The 15,462-nt window shown below is 39.6% G+C and overlaps 1 protein-coding gene across 3 annotated transcripts in view; it reads left to right on the forward strand.

The window, feature by feature from the left end:
- COLEC12 (collectin subfamily member 12) overlaps positions 1 to 15,462 on the forward strand; it is a 201,301-nt gene that overhangs the window by 126,735 nt on the left and 59,104 nt on the right. For all 3 annotated transcript variants that reach the window (XM_056521675.1, XM_056521676.1, XM_056521674.1), the window contains exon 3: positions 14,952 to 15,074. In XM_056521675.1, the coding sequence (XP_056377650.1) occupies positions 14,952 to 15,074 (123 nt within the window). The remainder of the gene's footprint in view (positions 1 to 14,951; positions 15,075 to 15,462) is intronic.

Raw genomic sequence — 15,462 nt, forward strand, 5'->3', positions numbered from 1 at the left:
GGGGGTGTGCATAAATCCTCTATGGTGACACAAAAATATCACCGGGATTGTGAACTTCTTAGGCTATGTTCACTTCATCATTGGGGGGCTTCGTTAGAACTGCTGATAATGGGGCTAGGTGTGTAACACCGCACACCAACAGAGCTGGACAGATCCCATTCACTTTGAATGAGGTCCATCGAGGTTCTGTTAGATACCTGTATTATTTCTTGATTTTAGCGGAGAAAAAAACTCACATGCAGGATATTTTCCTCCGTTAAAGTCTCGTCATTTCAATGGAATCATTGATCAGAGTTCTCTGATGGAGCTCACAATGCTGATGTAAACATAGTCTTACGCTGGTCTTAATTAAAACTCTTTAAAGGGGTATTCCACTCCCCAGCGTTTGGAACATTTAGATCCGAATGCTGGGTGCGGGCTTAAGGGGGTCACCCCACGCCCCCTTTGTGACATCATGCCCCGCCCCTTATGATGTCACATGCCGCCCCCTCAATGCAAGTCTATGGGAGGGTGCAAGATGTCTGTCACGCCCCCTTCCATAGACTTGCATTGAGGGGGCTGGACAACCCCCAAAGCCCGCACCCAGCATTCAGAACTAAATGTTCCGATTGTTGGGGAGTGGAATACCCCTTTATTTGTCTGAGGTTGAAATATATTACACCTATGAACTGACATTGGTTGGTTTCAAGCATAATGCATGTCAATTCCTGGTGTAAATTAGGATAAATCTGCTGGGTCAGGAGAGTCCAAGCCTCTTCTACTAGGCCTTGCCACCTTTTTGTAAAAGTGTCAGAGTGGCGTAAAAAGGTGCAAAGTTGCCTTGATCAATTTCTCCCTCTGCATTGAATTATGTCGACAATGATAAACAATGACACATTGGATTTCAGAGAAAAAAATTAAAAAGACATACAAAAGTGCAGTTAGGGCTTGTACCTTCTAACGTAGAACTTGTACAGAACTGGTTGCATGATGACAAATAGTTGAGCCTTTGTTTTGCCTAAGTATGTCCCTATTGGGCATTCGTGGATCATTGCGAATTTTGCAAGGCGGTTAGTAAAGTCCTGTACCACACTGTATTAATTTATTATCTGAAGTATTGCTGAAACTGAATTTAAACAATAGTGTAGCAGTCTTGAACGGTAAAATATTTTTCAAAGATTAAATAAGCAATATCTAACTTACACATATTTAGTGGCAAAATAAATGTGTTTGTCTCCATCAGTGATTTCTTCACATGCCTTGTAGAAATAAAAAATCTTGATAAAAAATGTACTAGCATTTTGTGCATGCAACTCCTATGCAGGCCTAGGTGTCTCTATAATTCTAGACAACAAACAAATGCTGTGTACAGTGGTCCCTCAAGTTACAATATTAATTGGTTCTGGGACAACCATTGTATGTTGAAACCATTGTATGTTGAGACCATAACTCTATGGAAACCTGGTAATTGGTTCAAAAAGGCACCAAAATGTCTTCCAAAAATAGGAAAAAGTGAAGATTAAACAAAAATAAGTAGATAACTAATATAGATAGAGCAAGTCCTTACATATAAAAATAAAAAAGATCTGCTGGGAGCTGTAAATCACTGTCTATGTCAGTGTTTCCCAAGCAGGGAGCCTCCAGATGTTGCTAAACTACAACTCCCAGCATGCCCGGACAGCCAAAGGCTGTCCGGGCATGCTGGGAGTTGTAGTTTTGCAACAGCTGGGGGCACCCTGCTTGGGAAGCACTGGTCTATGTAGAGGACAGGAGCTTCTTCAGGGTCCTGTACAGTACACACAATGTCCTAAAAAAGTAACATGGAGCCGCCCTCACCTGGTGTCAAAAGGAGCAGGTAACCCTGGCCCAAAGAGTAGTACAGAACATGTAATACCTCCCTGTACTGTAGGGGGTGCTACCAGACACCAGTCAGTGCATACACTTCAGTAATACAGGGGTTTTACCAGTGAATGCCCATTCTGATTGGTCAGTTCATTGACACGTTTCACAGATCTGGTCTGTCTGTAGCATTGTATGTTGAGTCTGGTTTCAACTTACAATGGTCCAGAAAAGACCATTGTATGTTGAAACTATTGTATGTTGAGGCCATTGTAAGTTGAGGGATCACTGTACAGTCTCCTGTGGTCATGTTACACAACTCCCTCTGTAAATCAACCCTGTCTTGAGATCTAGCACTCACGGTAAGCTCTTGTGTAGTCTCTTTGCAGTCTCTTTGTGTCTCCCTCTACTCTCTGAACTCGCTCCCCCTCCCAACATCTTTGTCACCCCTTCCAATTTCTATACACTTACCAGACAGTTGATATAGAAAAATACCTGTATTTCAGGAGCAGGAACCGTTGCATAGTGAAGGACTTGCTAAGGTTAATATTACTTAGCAACAAACGCACTTTATTATATGCAACAATATTAAAAAGCCGCACACAGTACATATGTATGTTGGTTACACAAATTGTTCTGGTTTTAGGGTGCTTTTGCTTTATTTACCCATGAATAGCCAAGCAAAAGCAGTAGTCCTTTAATTTTTAGTATGGTATTGTCTCCAGCTAGCCAGCTCCTCCATCTCTCCTGAGACAATGCCTCATCTTCTGCTGTCTTACAAGGTATCTCACTAAGGAATGTCACCACCTCTGACCAGTCCCCACAGCCTACATCACTAAGGCAGCGAAGCAGACACGCAATGAATACAGCATTTTTTGCAGACTTGCTATGTGGAAAGAGTCTACTATGTAGAGCAATGTTCAATAGCAGCTCTCAGGGGGGAAATGGCAGAAGTGCTATGAGAGGGTGTAGTACTGAGCAACTGCTCAAGCAGGAAGCACAGTGGTTATCTGACATAGAAAGAGAAGTACAGACTCACAAAACAAATACATTTTTGGTGGTTTCAGGATTTTAGCGACAGGTAAGTATGCTATAGGCTTCTTCAGAACTTTTATTTATTTTTTATTTTCAATTTATCAGAGCATTTTTCTTTTCCTTCTCCTCGAACCCCACTTTCTTTACTGCCTATGGTTATCACTAAATGCATCTTCTCTATTACCCCTTTGTGGGCATATTGGGGGAGATTTATCAAAACCAGTGTAAAGGAAATGTTGCCCAGTTGCCCATAGCAACCAATTACATCGCTTCTTTCATTTTGCAGAGGCCTTGTTAAAAATGAAAGAAGCGATCTGATTGGTTGCTATGGGCAACTGGGCAACTTTTCCTCTGGACAGGTTTTGATAAATCTCCCCCATTGACACTATTTTACATTACGAGAGTTATACTTATCTGCTAAGACTTTGACCATAGAGGATTTGTGGGCCTTTAGATGGTTTATAAGCACAATTATATAACTTTAGTTTCTAAATTTGTCAAGTGTCATACTAGTTTACGCCTTCTAAATTGGTTTAGAGAGTTTATATGATTTAGTAACTTCTCTAAGAAAATAGTATCTGTGCTTTACTCTTGATCTCTTCTGCTTCCGATAGTTAACAAATAGCATTCTTTAAAGGAAAACGGTCATCCTGTTCACCCACACTAAACCCAATACACCAGGTTATAATGCGGGTGAATAGGAGACCGATGCAGGGTCTTTGACTAAGATACCTACCGTACTTTCAGTCCGGTGCTGGGTCCCTCTGTAGATCAGCTTCTATCTTCATTGCATAGCGAGCTGGAGGCGGGCCCACCAGGTGAATTTGAATATTCATGGCCACTGGTCACGTGAGTGCTCAGTAGGCACAAGCTCTCACGTGACCAGTGACAATGATACCGAACTGAAGGTAGGTATCTTATTCAGAGACCCTGCATCGGTCTCCTGTTCACCTGCACTAAAACTCGAAGTATTGGGTTTAGTGTGGGTGAACAGGATGACCGTTTTGCTTAAATGGAAAGAGGAGCTGAATATTTATCTCCTAGCACTCACATGGCTTCTCCTCCTGTATTCGTATACAGAAAAGTTCATATCAATTTTTGTGGATATGAGACTCCCTTTTTAATGTGGCATTTCTGAATCTGATTATTGTTGGAGGTGTGGGACTGACTCAGGCACTTATTATACGGTGGACCTGCTTGAAAATCCAACCTTTCTGGCAGGATGTTTTTTGATTATTCTTTCAGTTACATAATTTTAACCCCTTCTCGCTATTTGACATATGCATACGTCCAAGCATCCGACATGTTCGCACAATTGGACGTATGCATACGTCATAGTGATCTCGGGCACTCCCGGAACCGCGATTGCGCCGGTCCCGGCAGCATTAACCCCATAGATGCCGTGATCAATCCTGATCACGGCATCTATGGTGTTGACAGGGGGAGCGCTCTCCCCCTGTTCTCCAACAGCGGCACCATGATACGATCGCGGGTCACTGTTGGTTGCTATGGCAGCAGGAGGTCAGATCAGGACCTCCTGTCTGTCTGCTATGGAAGCCTGTGAGATCCAGCCGGAGGCTGGATCGCACAGGCTGTAGTGTTTGCAGCTCATCAGGTCATACTGTGCTGCAGTACAAATGTATTGGATCATAGTATAACCTGTAAAAAGTGTAAAAAATAAAATGAAAAGTTCTTCAATAAAAGTATGAAGTGTAAAAAAATTTTTTTTAAATGCCCCTTTCCCAATAAAAGCCCTATATTATCACAAAAAAGATCAAAAACACAAATCATATACATAATAGGTATTGCCATGTCCGTAATGACGTGTACTATAAAACTATATAATGTAAATTATCCCACACGTGAATGCCGTAAAAAAAAACACGCAAAATTCGCAAATTTTGGAACAAATAGCGGAATAAAAAAGATCAAAAGGTATCACATAGCACAAAAATGATACCAATAAAAAGTACAGCTCATCCTGCAAAAAATAAGCCCTTACTCAATGGCGTCGGACGAAAAATAAAAAAGTTACGGCTGTTGGAAAATGAATGGCAGAAAAAGAATTTTGCTCAGAAAAAGAAAAAGAACATAGAAAGCGATATAAAATGGGTATCACCATAATCGTACTGACCCACAGAATAAAGATAACATCACTTTTACTGCACAGTGTACACCATAAAAAAAAACAGAAATTTTCCAGTTTTTCACAATATTTTGAAGTTTTTCCCAAAAAATGCTGCATGTGTCAACAAAAATGCACCACTTATATAAAGTACAATATGTAATGAAAAACAATCTCAGAATCGCTCCACTCAGAAAAAGCTTTCTAAAGTTAATACTATTTAAAGAGATACACGTCAAATTAAAAAAAAAAATAAAAGAGCCTGGTCATTGAGGTAAAAAATGGGTCCGTCCTTAAGGGGTTAAAGAAAATAATTTTCACACCAGAAATGGTTCTTCCTGGGGATTTCTGATTTTTGACCCTAGCTCGACTTGCTACATCTCATATCTACTTCCAGTGGCTAAACTGTTTTTCCCGATACATTGGAAATATACTACCCCCCTCCTCAATGATTTTGCAGCAGTGCAAAAATTTGAACTTGCCTTATGGAAAAACCATATGCATGAACAATTCCTCATCACTTGGCCTCCATGGATTGCCTACAATTAAATAATCTATTAAGGGTGTATTCACACACATCCTGTACATATTTGATTTACAGTTTTTGAAGCTGCAGAGTTGATGCTGTGTCATTTGTTTATGTGAAATCTGCAGCATAAAATCTGCAGCTTCAAATCCTACTTATCAAATATACACAAGATTATGCACGTATGAATACGCCCTAAATAATTAATTGATTATTAAGCTTTAGGCTAGATGTCGGGTTTACTTATTTTCTTTACTATTTCTTCTATTTCTTTTTTTTTTTATGCTTTCCTTCTTTTTTCTTTCTCTAAAGAGTTTATGTTCTAAATAATTTCTTACTGTGGAAATATGTTTTTTATTATTATTATTATTATCATTAATATTATTATTAATAATAACTAGCTGAGTACCCGGCGTTGAACAGTTTTTCCTTCCTAATCCTTGTTGGGGAGGAAAACCAACAAAGGAGGAAGCTTTTGACTTCATATCCCGTCCTAATATATTGTTGCCATATCCAAACCCCATATCCAGTCCTCATATCTCGACCTCTTATCCTGACCTCCTATCCCGTCCTCATATCTCGATTTTATATCCCGTCCTCCTATCCCGTCCTCATATCCTTACCTCCTATCTCGATCTTATATCCGTCCTCATATCCCGACCTTCTATCCCGACCTCCTATCCTGACCTCCTATCCCATCCTCCTATCTCATCCTCATATCCCGTCCTCATATCCCGACCTCATATTCCATCCTCATATCTCGATCTCCTATCCCGACCTCCTATCCCATCCTCGTATTCTGTCCTCATATCTCAACCTCATATCCCATCCTCATATCCCGTCCTCGTATGCCAACCTCCTATCTCTACCTCATTTCCCGTCTTCCTATCTCGACCTCTTATCCCATCCTCATATCTCGACCTCACATCCCGTTTTCATATCCTGACCTCATATACCGTCCTTATGTTCCATCCTCATATCCTGTCCTCAGATGGGACTGATTTGTGATGAAGATATTGTAAGCTGAAAATAGAAGGGGGCGTGGCTTTGTGGGACTTGGTGTGATTTGCAACCTAGACCGATGCACAAAAAGGGTAGATAACATGGGTGGGGCTTAGAATGTGGGCGTGTCTTTGTGAGACTGGGTGTGGCTTGCAAGCCGGATTGATACATTCACCAGGAGATGCAGAGCAGAGCTTGTGGAGTAAGGTACTGGAAGTTCCATATACTTGAATGGGACTTGAAACAAAAACCCATCTGTTATATAAGGGTGTAGGTAAGGTTTAATTTAACTATCATATCTTTTTATTTGACATATAAGTAATATGTGTACCAGTTATTGAAATATCTCCAGCCAAACGGAAGTTATATGGGAAAATACATTTCCCTGTGATTTGCATGAGACTTTAAACAAAAACCCAGACGCTCACAAATGGGGGTAGTTAAGGGTTAAATTAACTATCCTATATTTTAAGTGGACATATAAGTAACATGTGACCAAGTATTATCGAAATATCTCCAGCCGTATGGAAGTTATACAGTAACAAACATTTAAATATACTTTAAACAAAAACCCTGACCCTGGCAAATGGGGGTGGGTAAGGGTTAAATCACCTATCCTATGTTTGTTGTAGACATATAAGTAACATGTGTGCAAAGTTTCATGTTAATATCTTTAGCCGTTTGGACGTGCTGCTGGAACATACACACACACATACATACATACACACAACGGGGGACATGTATCAAAGATTTTACCCCTGTTTTGTGTCTACATTTTTGTGCAAAATTTTGCGCAAGCTGTTTTTTTGTGTCTTTTTTTGCGAACATTCTGGTGGAGCATTTCCTCCAGATGTGTAGGTTTCGGTGTACCTTGGAGTGACATATTTAGTATGCACAAATTTATTAACTGCATATATTTCATTTACCCACAGTAATCTTGCGCAATGACCATATTTTGTTACGCAAATATGCGCCATCTTGGACTGCAGGTAGCAAGATGCTCTAAATCATTGAGTCCATTTTTCAAAGAGTGGAGGTATGGGGAGATTACTATATTTGCCCACAATTTATGAAACTCTTTGCACTTGATTGATAAATTTAGCGCTTCTGCGCATAATTTAGAATTTGGCAAAAGGGGTAAACTGCTTCTACCATACACAAATAATGATACATGTCCCCCATGGAGTTTTATATATATATATATATATATATATATATATATATATATATATATATATATATATATATAGATAAAGAAGAAGATGAAGAAGAAGAAAAATTGTAGCCTAAACATTTTTTGTTAACAATAAAAGACATATTTGAAAATAAGTAATTAGAGCAAAATTTACAAATATTCTTAAAAAGTGTATTTAGTTGTATTCCATTGGGAACATGTACAGATAGCTGTCTGGGTTCTGAAAGTTCTCATAAAACTGTACAACAACAAAACATACTTTATAGTGAGGTCGCTTGTTTGTCAATGTTAATATGGTGTAACTGCACTATAATAAGAAATAGTGCTGCATATAAAGTGTAAGTGTAAATATGGCTTTTATGAGTAAAGCAGAAATAAGATGAACAAATCAACATTTCATCAATTTGTGTATGAAATCCTATAAAATGTGCTGTTAAAAAGGAGTAGAATTTAATCAAAACTAAATAAATATAGTAGTAGTCATAGAAACATATGGACAAGTAGAAGGTCAAGGGCAATGCTCAGGAGGGAAGCAGATGTGGCGGATATTACAAAATACAGTACAGTAGGCCAATTGGCCCTAATAGCAAATTTTAATCATGGATTTATTGGACCAATGTAAACTTCAATATTCTAATGTTCAATGAAAATAACACCAAACCGATCCTGCACAAGTAATAGCTGCCTAATGTCAGTAAGAAGGACTTACTGACATTTACTGACAAATACTGTGTATTTCTTGTCAATGTATGTTTATTGTTTTAAAATTATTGAGATCGTCCTAAGGCTAGGATTTCACTTGGTTTTTTTCTGGCAGTTTTTGGAAAACTGCCAGTGCAGTTTTTGAGCCAAAGTCAGAAATGTATTCAAAAGGAATAGGACATATAAAGGAAGGACTTATACTTCTCCTCCCTTATGGATCCACTTCTGACTTTGGCTCAAAAACTGCACTGGCAGTTTTCCAAAAACTGCCAGAAATAAAACCAAGTGGAATCCTAGCCTAAAGAGGTTAACACAGTGACACCACCATGTTACCAAAATTATTATAAATTTGTTTACAAAAAGCTGCAGAATATCTAGGTGCAATAAAATATCAAGACGTTAGCAGGAAGTTCTGTAACCATACACAAGCACAAATCCACAGTTCATTGTAACACAGAAAAAAGTTGGATACATTTTGTTACCTGAACAGTAATCATGGAATGTATAATAAAATGATATATCTAACCTATCTAGAAAGAAGATCCTACCACCCTTGCCTTTGTTTCTGAGTGGTCTTATCAGATTCTAGTCCCTATAGCAGCTGCTATGGCTGATACAGATTTAGGCAAACCCATGCCACTGGTTAAAGGGGTTCTCCGGCCCTAGACATCTTGTCTCCTATCCAAAGGATAGGGGATAAGATGTCTGATCGCAGGGGTCCCGCCCCCCCCCCCCCCAATCTCTCCTGCTGCACCCACTTATCATCAGCCTCACGGATCATCAGCCTCTGATGACTCACGAGGGGCTTCAGTATCATGACATCATGGCCCCGCCCCTCGTGCTGTCATGCCCCGCCCCCTCAATGCAAGCCTATGGGAGGGGGTGTGAAGGGCACTACACCCCCTCCCATAGGCTTGCATTGATGAGGTGGGGCGTGACTTCATGAGGGGGCGGGCCATGACATCACAATACTCCAGCCCCTGTATCGTGAGTCATCAGAAATGGAGTGATCTTTGCTCTGTGAGGCTGATGATAAGTGGGTGCAGCAGGAGAGATTGCGTGAGTCCCCAGCGGCGGGACCCCTGCGATCAGACATCTTATCCCCTATCCTTTGGATAGGAGATAAGATGTTTAGGGACGGAGTACCCCTTTAAGTGCTATTCCACATAGGATCTTTATAACTCATCTTGGCCTGTACCAGAAAAGCAGCTCTGCAAGCTGTCACAGATCCTCTCAGATGTTACCAACCGGTTACTGCTTCTTCTTCTCTGATTCCTGGTTTCTGCTGTGGGCCTATTGGTTCAGAACACATCTCTATCCGTTCGCACAGTCTTTCACAAGCTGACATCTTGCCTATTTAGCGGGACATTAATCTGTCACACATTGCCTGGAGATCAATGTTCTTTCTTACTGGCTCTGTGTTCCTAGTCTATATGGATTGCTATTTGATTGTTCCTGTCTCTGCCTTATTTCCTGACTAAGCTTTTACTTTGTCCTTCAAATATCCTGCCTGGTTCTTTTTGTACTACTCGTGTTTATTACGCCTGGCTGTTTCTGACTATATTCTAGTCTTATCCTCTGAATTCTATGCCTGGTATTTGTTGTACTACTTATGGTCCTGATTCCTGTGCCCTCTTAACTATGCTCCTGCTTTTTCCTCTGGATACTTAGCCTGGTATCTGTGGTGCTACTCTTAGTCTTGACCTCTGGCTTGCTCCTTACTTTGTTCCAGAGTTTGATCCCTAGGCCTGTCACATCTCTGACTGTGTCTCTGTTGCCAATTTTGGACTTTGGGATCCTCTTGCTCCAAAGTCGGCAGCTCCTTGAGGGGATGAAGGGTAAAAATAAAGGGATCTCTCAGCCTTCATACTCCAGTCTAGCCAGCATGAAACAGATTGTGGCGTAAAGAGTCCACACTCCTATACATGTTTACTATAGTCCTCTACAAGGGGAAGCAATTTGATTGTATTCCTTGTAAAATTAAAACACACGTTTCACACAAGCTGTGAAACGATTGAACTTATACTATTATTCTTACAAATGTATATCCCACATTGAAACTGCTTATGCTGTGGAGTATTAAGTTTACCTAAAAAATGCCAGAAGCAGTCCAACAAAAATGTGGGGTGTGCAGTAAAATGATCATGCTGAAAAAGATGAATCTGGTTCGTGTGAACTGAGTATTATTTCATAAACATGTACTCACACTAAATGGACTGTTTTAGTAGGCTCAGGTTTATGCCCCGACTGTTAAGGGACTTAGTTATTAGCATATTGGGGACCAAAAATAAAGTCAGACATTTCTGGGTAATGGGAGAAGGGCTACAAGAAAGAAATGCTGGATAATTCAGCGGAGCACAGGCTGAAGCATTTTAAGAGATTCTCTTTAAGTTGGTTATCAGGGCATAAAGGTGCTAAAAATAGTTATATTATGGCACAGTACAATAAGAGAAGGGAAATTAAATATATCTAATACTAGGTACTGCTATGTCCCAATTCTGCATTCCCAGGTCATTGAAATCAGCCTTGTAAATCATAATCTTGTGTACGTGTGTCTGTAAAAAGATAGATTACAAATCTGATGACTATGGGGGAGATTTATCAAAACCTGTCCAGAGGAAAAGTTGCTGAGTTGCCCGTAGCAACCAATCAGATCGCTTCTTTCATTTTTGAAAAGGCCTCTGAGAAAGGAAAGAAGCGATCTGATTGGTTGCTATGGGCAACTCAGCAACTTTTCCTCTGGACATGTTTTGATAAATCTGGATCTCCCAACTTAGCAGAACAAGGCAAAAACGTAGAAACACTGATAGCAGACTTTATTACTTTTATTACCTTTCCAGAAGGTTCCTCGCAATAGATGACTAAGGCTGGGTTCACTTCACATTTTTGCCATACTGTTTTCAAAAAGTTTTTCTAAAGAAAACCGTATAGCAAAAAAACAGATGGAACAGTATGGGAAAAAGTAAACCGTATGCGTTTTTAAACCGTATACAGTTTTTAAAATTGCATACAGTTCTGTCCGTTTTTATTTTTAAAAAAACATACGTTTTTGAAAATGTTGTCCATTTTTAATGGGAGGGGTCTTAGGTGGGGACTTTAGGATGCAAATGCGCTCATGCAAAGTAAAAACCGTATACAGTTTCCCGTATGGAACCGTATACATGTGCATTTCCCATTGACATCCATGTTAAAAAAAACTTATGCCGTTGCAGTAAGGTTCTTAAACTGGAGACAAAACTGTGGTCAGCCACAGTTTTGAGTACGGGAGAAAACCGTATTGCAAGCAAACCGTACGCATCCGGGTGCATACGGTTTTCAATCATTTGTCTATGTATATGGTTTTTAATACGGTTTAAAAACGTGGTGTGAACCCACCCTAACAAATAGTATATAATCGATCTTAAAAGTCTGCCACAGGAAATCTGGTCTGGATAAAGGGATGGGGTGGGGGTGTTTTCTCAAAGGGGTTGGTTTTTACAAATACTTTATTGTATAATGAAGTTGCACAATTCTCATTTTATTTACCCAAACAAATATCACATTGATGTCAGTGGGAGTGTATACAGAATTATGGGTTCTATGTAATATATAAAATCCTTTATGCTGAAGTAAAGAGAATGCTATGGCTTGGAGGCTGAGAAAATATACGTTGTAATGATACATGGTGTCTTCTGATTCTAATTATTCTATGCATGTGTGCACAAGGAGCCATCAGACATCAGCACTGGTCACTGTGGATAGCTCCGGGCATTCACCTGTACAATAAAGTAATAATAGTAACAGTCTAGTAATAATTTCATGATTTTGTAACACTTCTTCATTTATAGCAAAGCAGACAATTGCTCATTTATAATCTGTTTCACTACATTTCCTATAGCATAATAATTTGTTATATTAGTTATAATTCTGTACTTACCTTAGTATCCAAATACTATCAGCTATCAGGGCATGCTGGCAGTTGTAGTTTTGCCACAGCTGGTAAGCCACTGGTTGGGAATTACTGATTTATAGATTCCATGCAGCAATTGAATGTTACCTTACCTGACCCATATGTGCAGTTGACATCTGTTTTATGGCAATTATATTGCATTCCATTATGTACATAAAAAATGATCTATTGCTTTAGTGTATGTAAACTTGGCTCAGTCCTTTATATTATTAACATTTAGTAACTATTTTGTGATGAAGAGAGCATAATCTTCCATCCTCACCGCTGCAAAGTCATCGTTTTTACACCATGACACATCCCTGTCTTTACTATAGCAATCCACCTTAAGGACAAGCCAAGGAGTTCCACAAGATCAGCATTCCACTACATACTATATCATTTTACATACTATATCATTCCACTATGTCATACCACTTATTAGCTACAATTAAAGGAGATGACCGGTACTGACTATTCCTATTCCATCCTGTCCGGGCTGCAAAGAAAGAGAAAACAAACTTTCACTTACCTTCCTACGTTCCTCCGGAGTACCGCAACAGCTGATCGATCATCCAGGCTGTCTACTTCCCTTAGCCCGGGACGTCACATGGTGCTTTAGCCTATCACCGGCTGAGGCGGGACATTGTTGCGGCCGGTCATAGGTGGAAGCACCGTGTGAGGTTTTGGGCTAAGGGAAGTAGAACAGCCCAGCCAATCGATCAGCTGTTGTGGAGCTCTGGGGGAACATAGGAAGGTAAGTGATAGTTTGTTTTCTCATTTTTTGCAGCCTGGGCAGGATGAAATAGGAATAGTCCGTAATGGACATCTCCTTTCATTTTGAAAAAATCATACACAACATTTTTGGGACATGTCTAAAATATCTCAAACATCCATTTATAGAAAAGGTTGGTCATAAGCAACATTAGAGCAATGTCCATGGAATCCTTGTGGTGGAGCACAGTCCCCTTGATTCCGGGCCAAACTATGGAGCTGTAAGCACTACGGGTCATGGTACGACTCCATATATACAACTTGAAGATTGTACAGCTATAAAACAAAGTCTAGTCTTTTGTACCCTATCAGCTACATTCTACTTTGAGTGGTAAAAGGGAGTCAATCAATTAACAAAATGGTGCCAAGACATATTAATGGTTATCCTAAGATTAAAAGTCATCAATCATCTATTTCAAGAGTTGGGACCCCTTCCAAACACAAAGACAGAGGTCATTTTTTCCTTTGCTTGGCCATTGTTCCATTTACTTTCTATAGGACTTTAGAAAATAGCCAAGCACTGTACCTGGCTATGTTCAGAGGGATGACAGAGCATGTGCACTTCCTCTTTTTTTTAACTTTTAACTCAAAGATCTGTCGTCTTTTGTTCGGTGGGGATCCCAGTGATCCATCAGCTAGATAACACCTACCCTGTGGCAAGATTATAGCTTTTAATTTTGAAATAATCCCTTTAACATTTGTCGATATAAGAGTGTATCATTTGACACAGTGATCCTATGTCATCCACTGTTCTGTTCCAGGTGTAGGATGCATTCTGCGATACTGTTATAGTGAATGCCATATTTTAACCAGTGCATATAGATATCACCAAAGGCTTCTATACAGCTGTATCCATTTTTTGGCCCAGACTGAAAACCATGGCTTGCTGTGGTTTTCAGTTTAGGTCAAAAGCTGGATACGGGCAGAAAATGAGCCTAGCAGAGTCACTAGCTGACTTCTTCCAGCTCATTCAATGGAATAGAGTACAGCAAAGGTCCAGCAAGAATACGGCAGCAGGCGGTTTTGAAACTCTCTTACCAGATTATGTGCCTTATATTACTTTAATCTTCATACTCCACACTGTGTTATATGTCCCTATTGATTTGATTACTCTTGGTGCCTTGCGGACACCCTTGCACTTTATTGTCTCCCTGCCTGTAGTTTATTTTTTGAATTGTAATGTTTCTTGCTTTTTTGTTGCTTTATTTTGCTTCATTAAATGTGCAAAAGTAAACACTTAAAAAACAGAAAAGCTGTGTGTCTGTTAGAGACATATAAATATGATATACATATGGATATGAGTCATTTAAAGGGGTATTTCAACTTTATACATCATATCCCCTATCTAAAGAATAGGGGATAAGATGTATGACCGCAGGGGTCCCGCCACTGGGGACCCCCGCAATCTCGGTGAAGCCCCCAGCATTCTGTGCCGGGTGGTACCTCCGATATGGGGCCGTCAAGCCCCCTCCCATAGACATGAATGGAGGGGGCATGGTGTCACTAGGGGGCGTGGCCATGACATCACAAGATGCCAGGGGCTGCAAAGAGATTGCAGGGTTTTTAAGGGGTTTTCCCATCTAAGACATTTATGACATATCTATGATACCTCTGGTACCAACACCTATCAGAAAAATGAACCTGCTAGAATTGGTATCAGATGACTCCTGTTCTCCTAAGAAGTAGAGTCCAAAAGATGGAACCCAACCTATCACATATAAATTATGCCTATTATCAATATTTAGGAGCATTAAAAAAACCTTAAAGTACTCTAGGAATCTTTTTTTGTTTATGCTTTTGTCTACCCACTTTCATATAATGCTGTAAATTTTCTTTTTCTTTCTCATAGGCATACAAGAAGGAACCCAGTGTACAAAGTGCAAAAATAACTGGGCATTGAAATTTTCAATTATACTGCTGTATATTCTTTGTGCCTTACTTGCTATCACAGTGTCCATACTGGGATACAAAGGTATGTGCAGTTGTCTTATAATGTTATTAAATATAGCTAAATCGATGTAAAGACTATCAGTGTGAAGTATTCAATATATAGATCAATGTACGCGTTATTCGTTGTGTTAGCATATAACATTTACTGTACTGCTTTTAGCAGAAGAAACAGTAATCCATGAAGAAGGAAATCCAGCACTCATAGGAAGTAAATATAAAAGTTCCAGCTTTATTCAAATTCTCAAAATGAAATGTCCAAGTAAACCACAGAAAGATGGGTAAAAACTGACACGTTTCGTTAGCCTTTATCAAGTTTAAAAATATCAACCACTTACTGAAATATATACAGCTTAAAGGGGTATTCTGGGATTTTATTTATTTGACTATGCTACATGGGCTGTAAAGTTAGT

The sequence above is a fragment of the Hyla sarda genome, chromosome 5 (genome assembly GCF_029499605.1).
Source record: "Hyla sarda isolate aHylSar1 chromosome 5, aHylSar1.hap1, whole genome shotgun sequence".
NCBI classification, from domain to species: Eukaryota; Metazoa; Chordata; class Amphibia; order Anura; family Hylidae; genus Hyla; species Hyla sarda.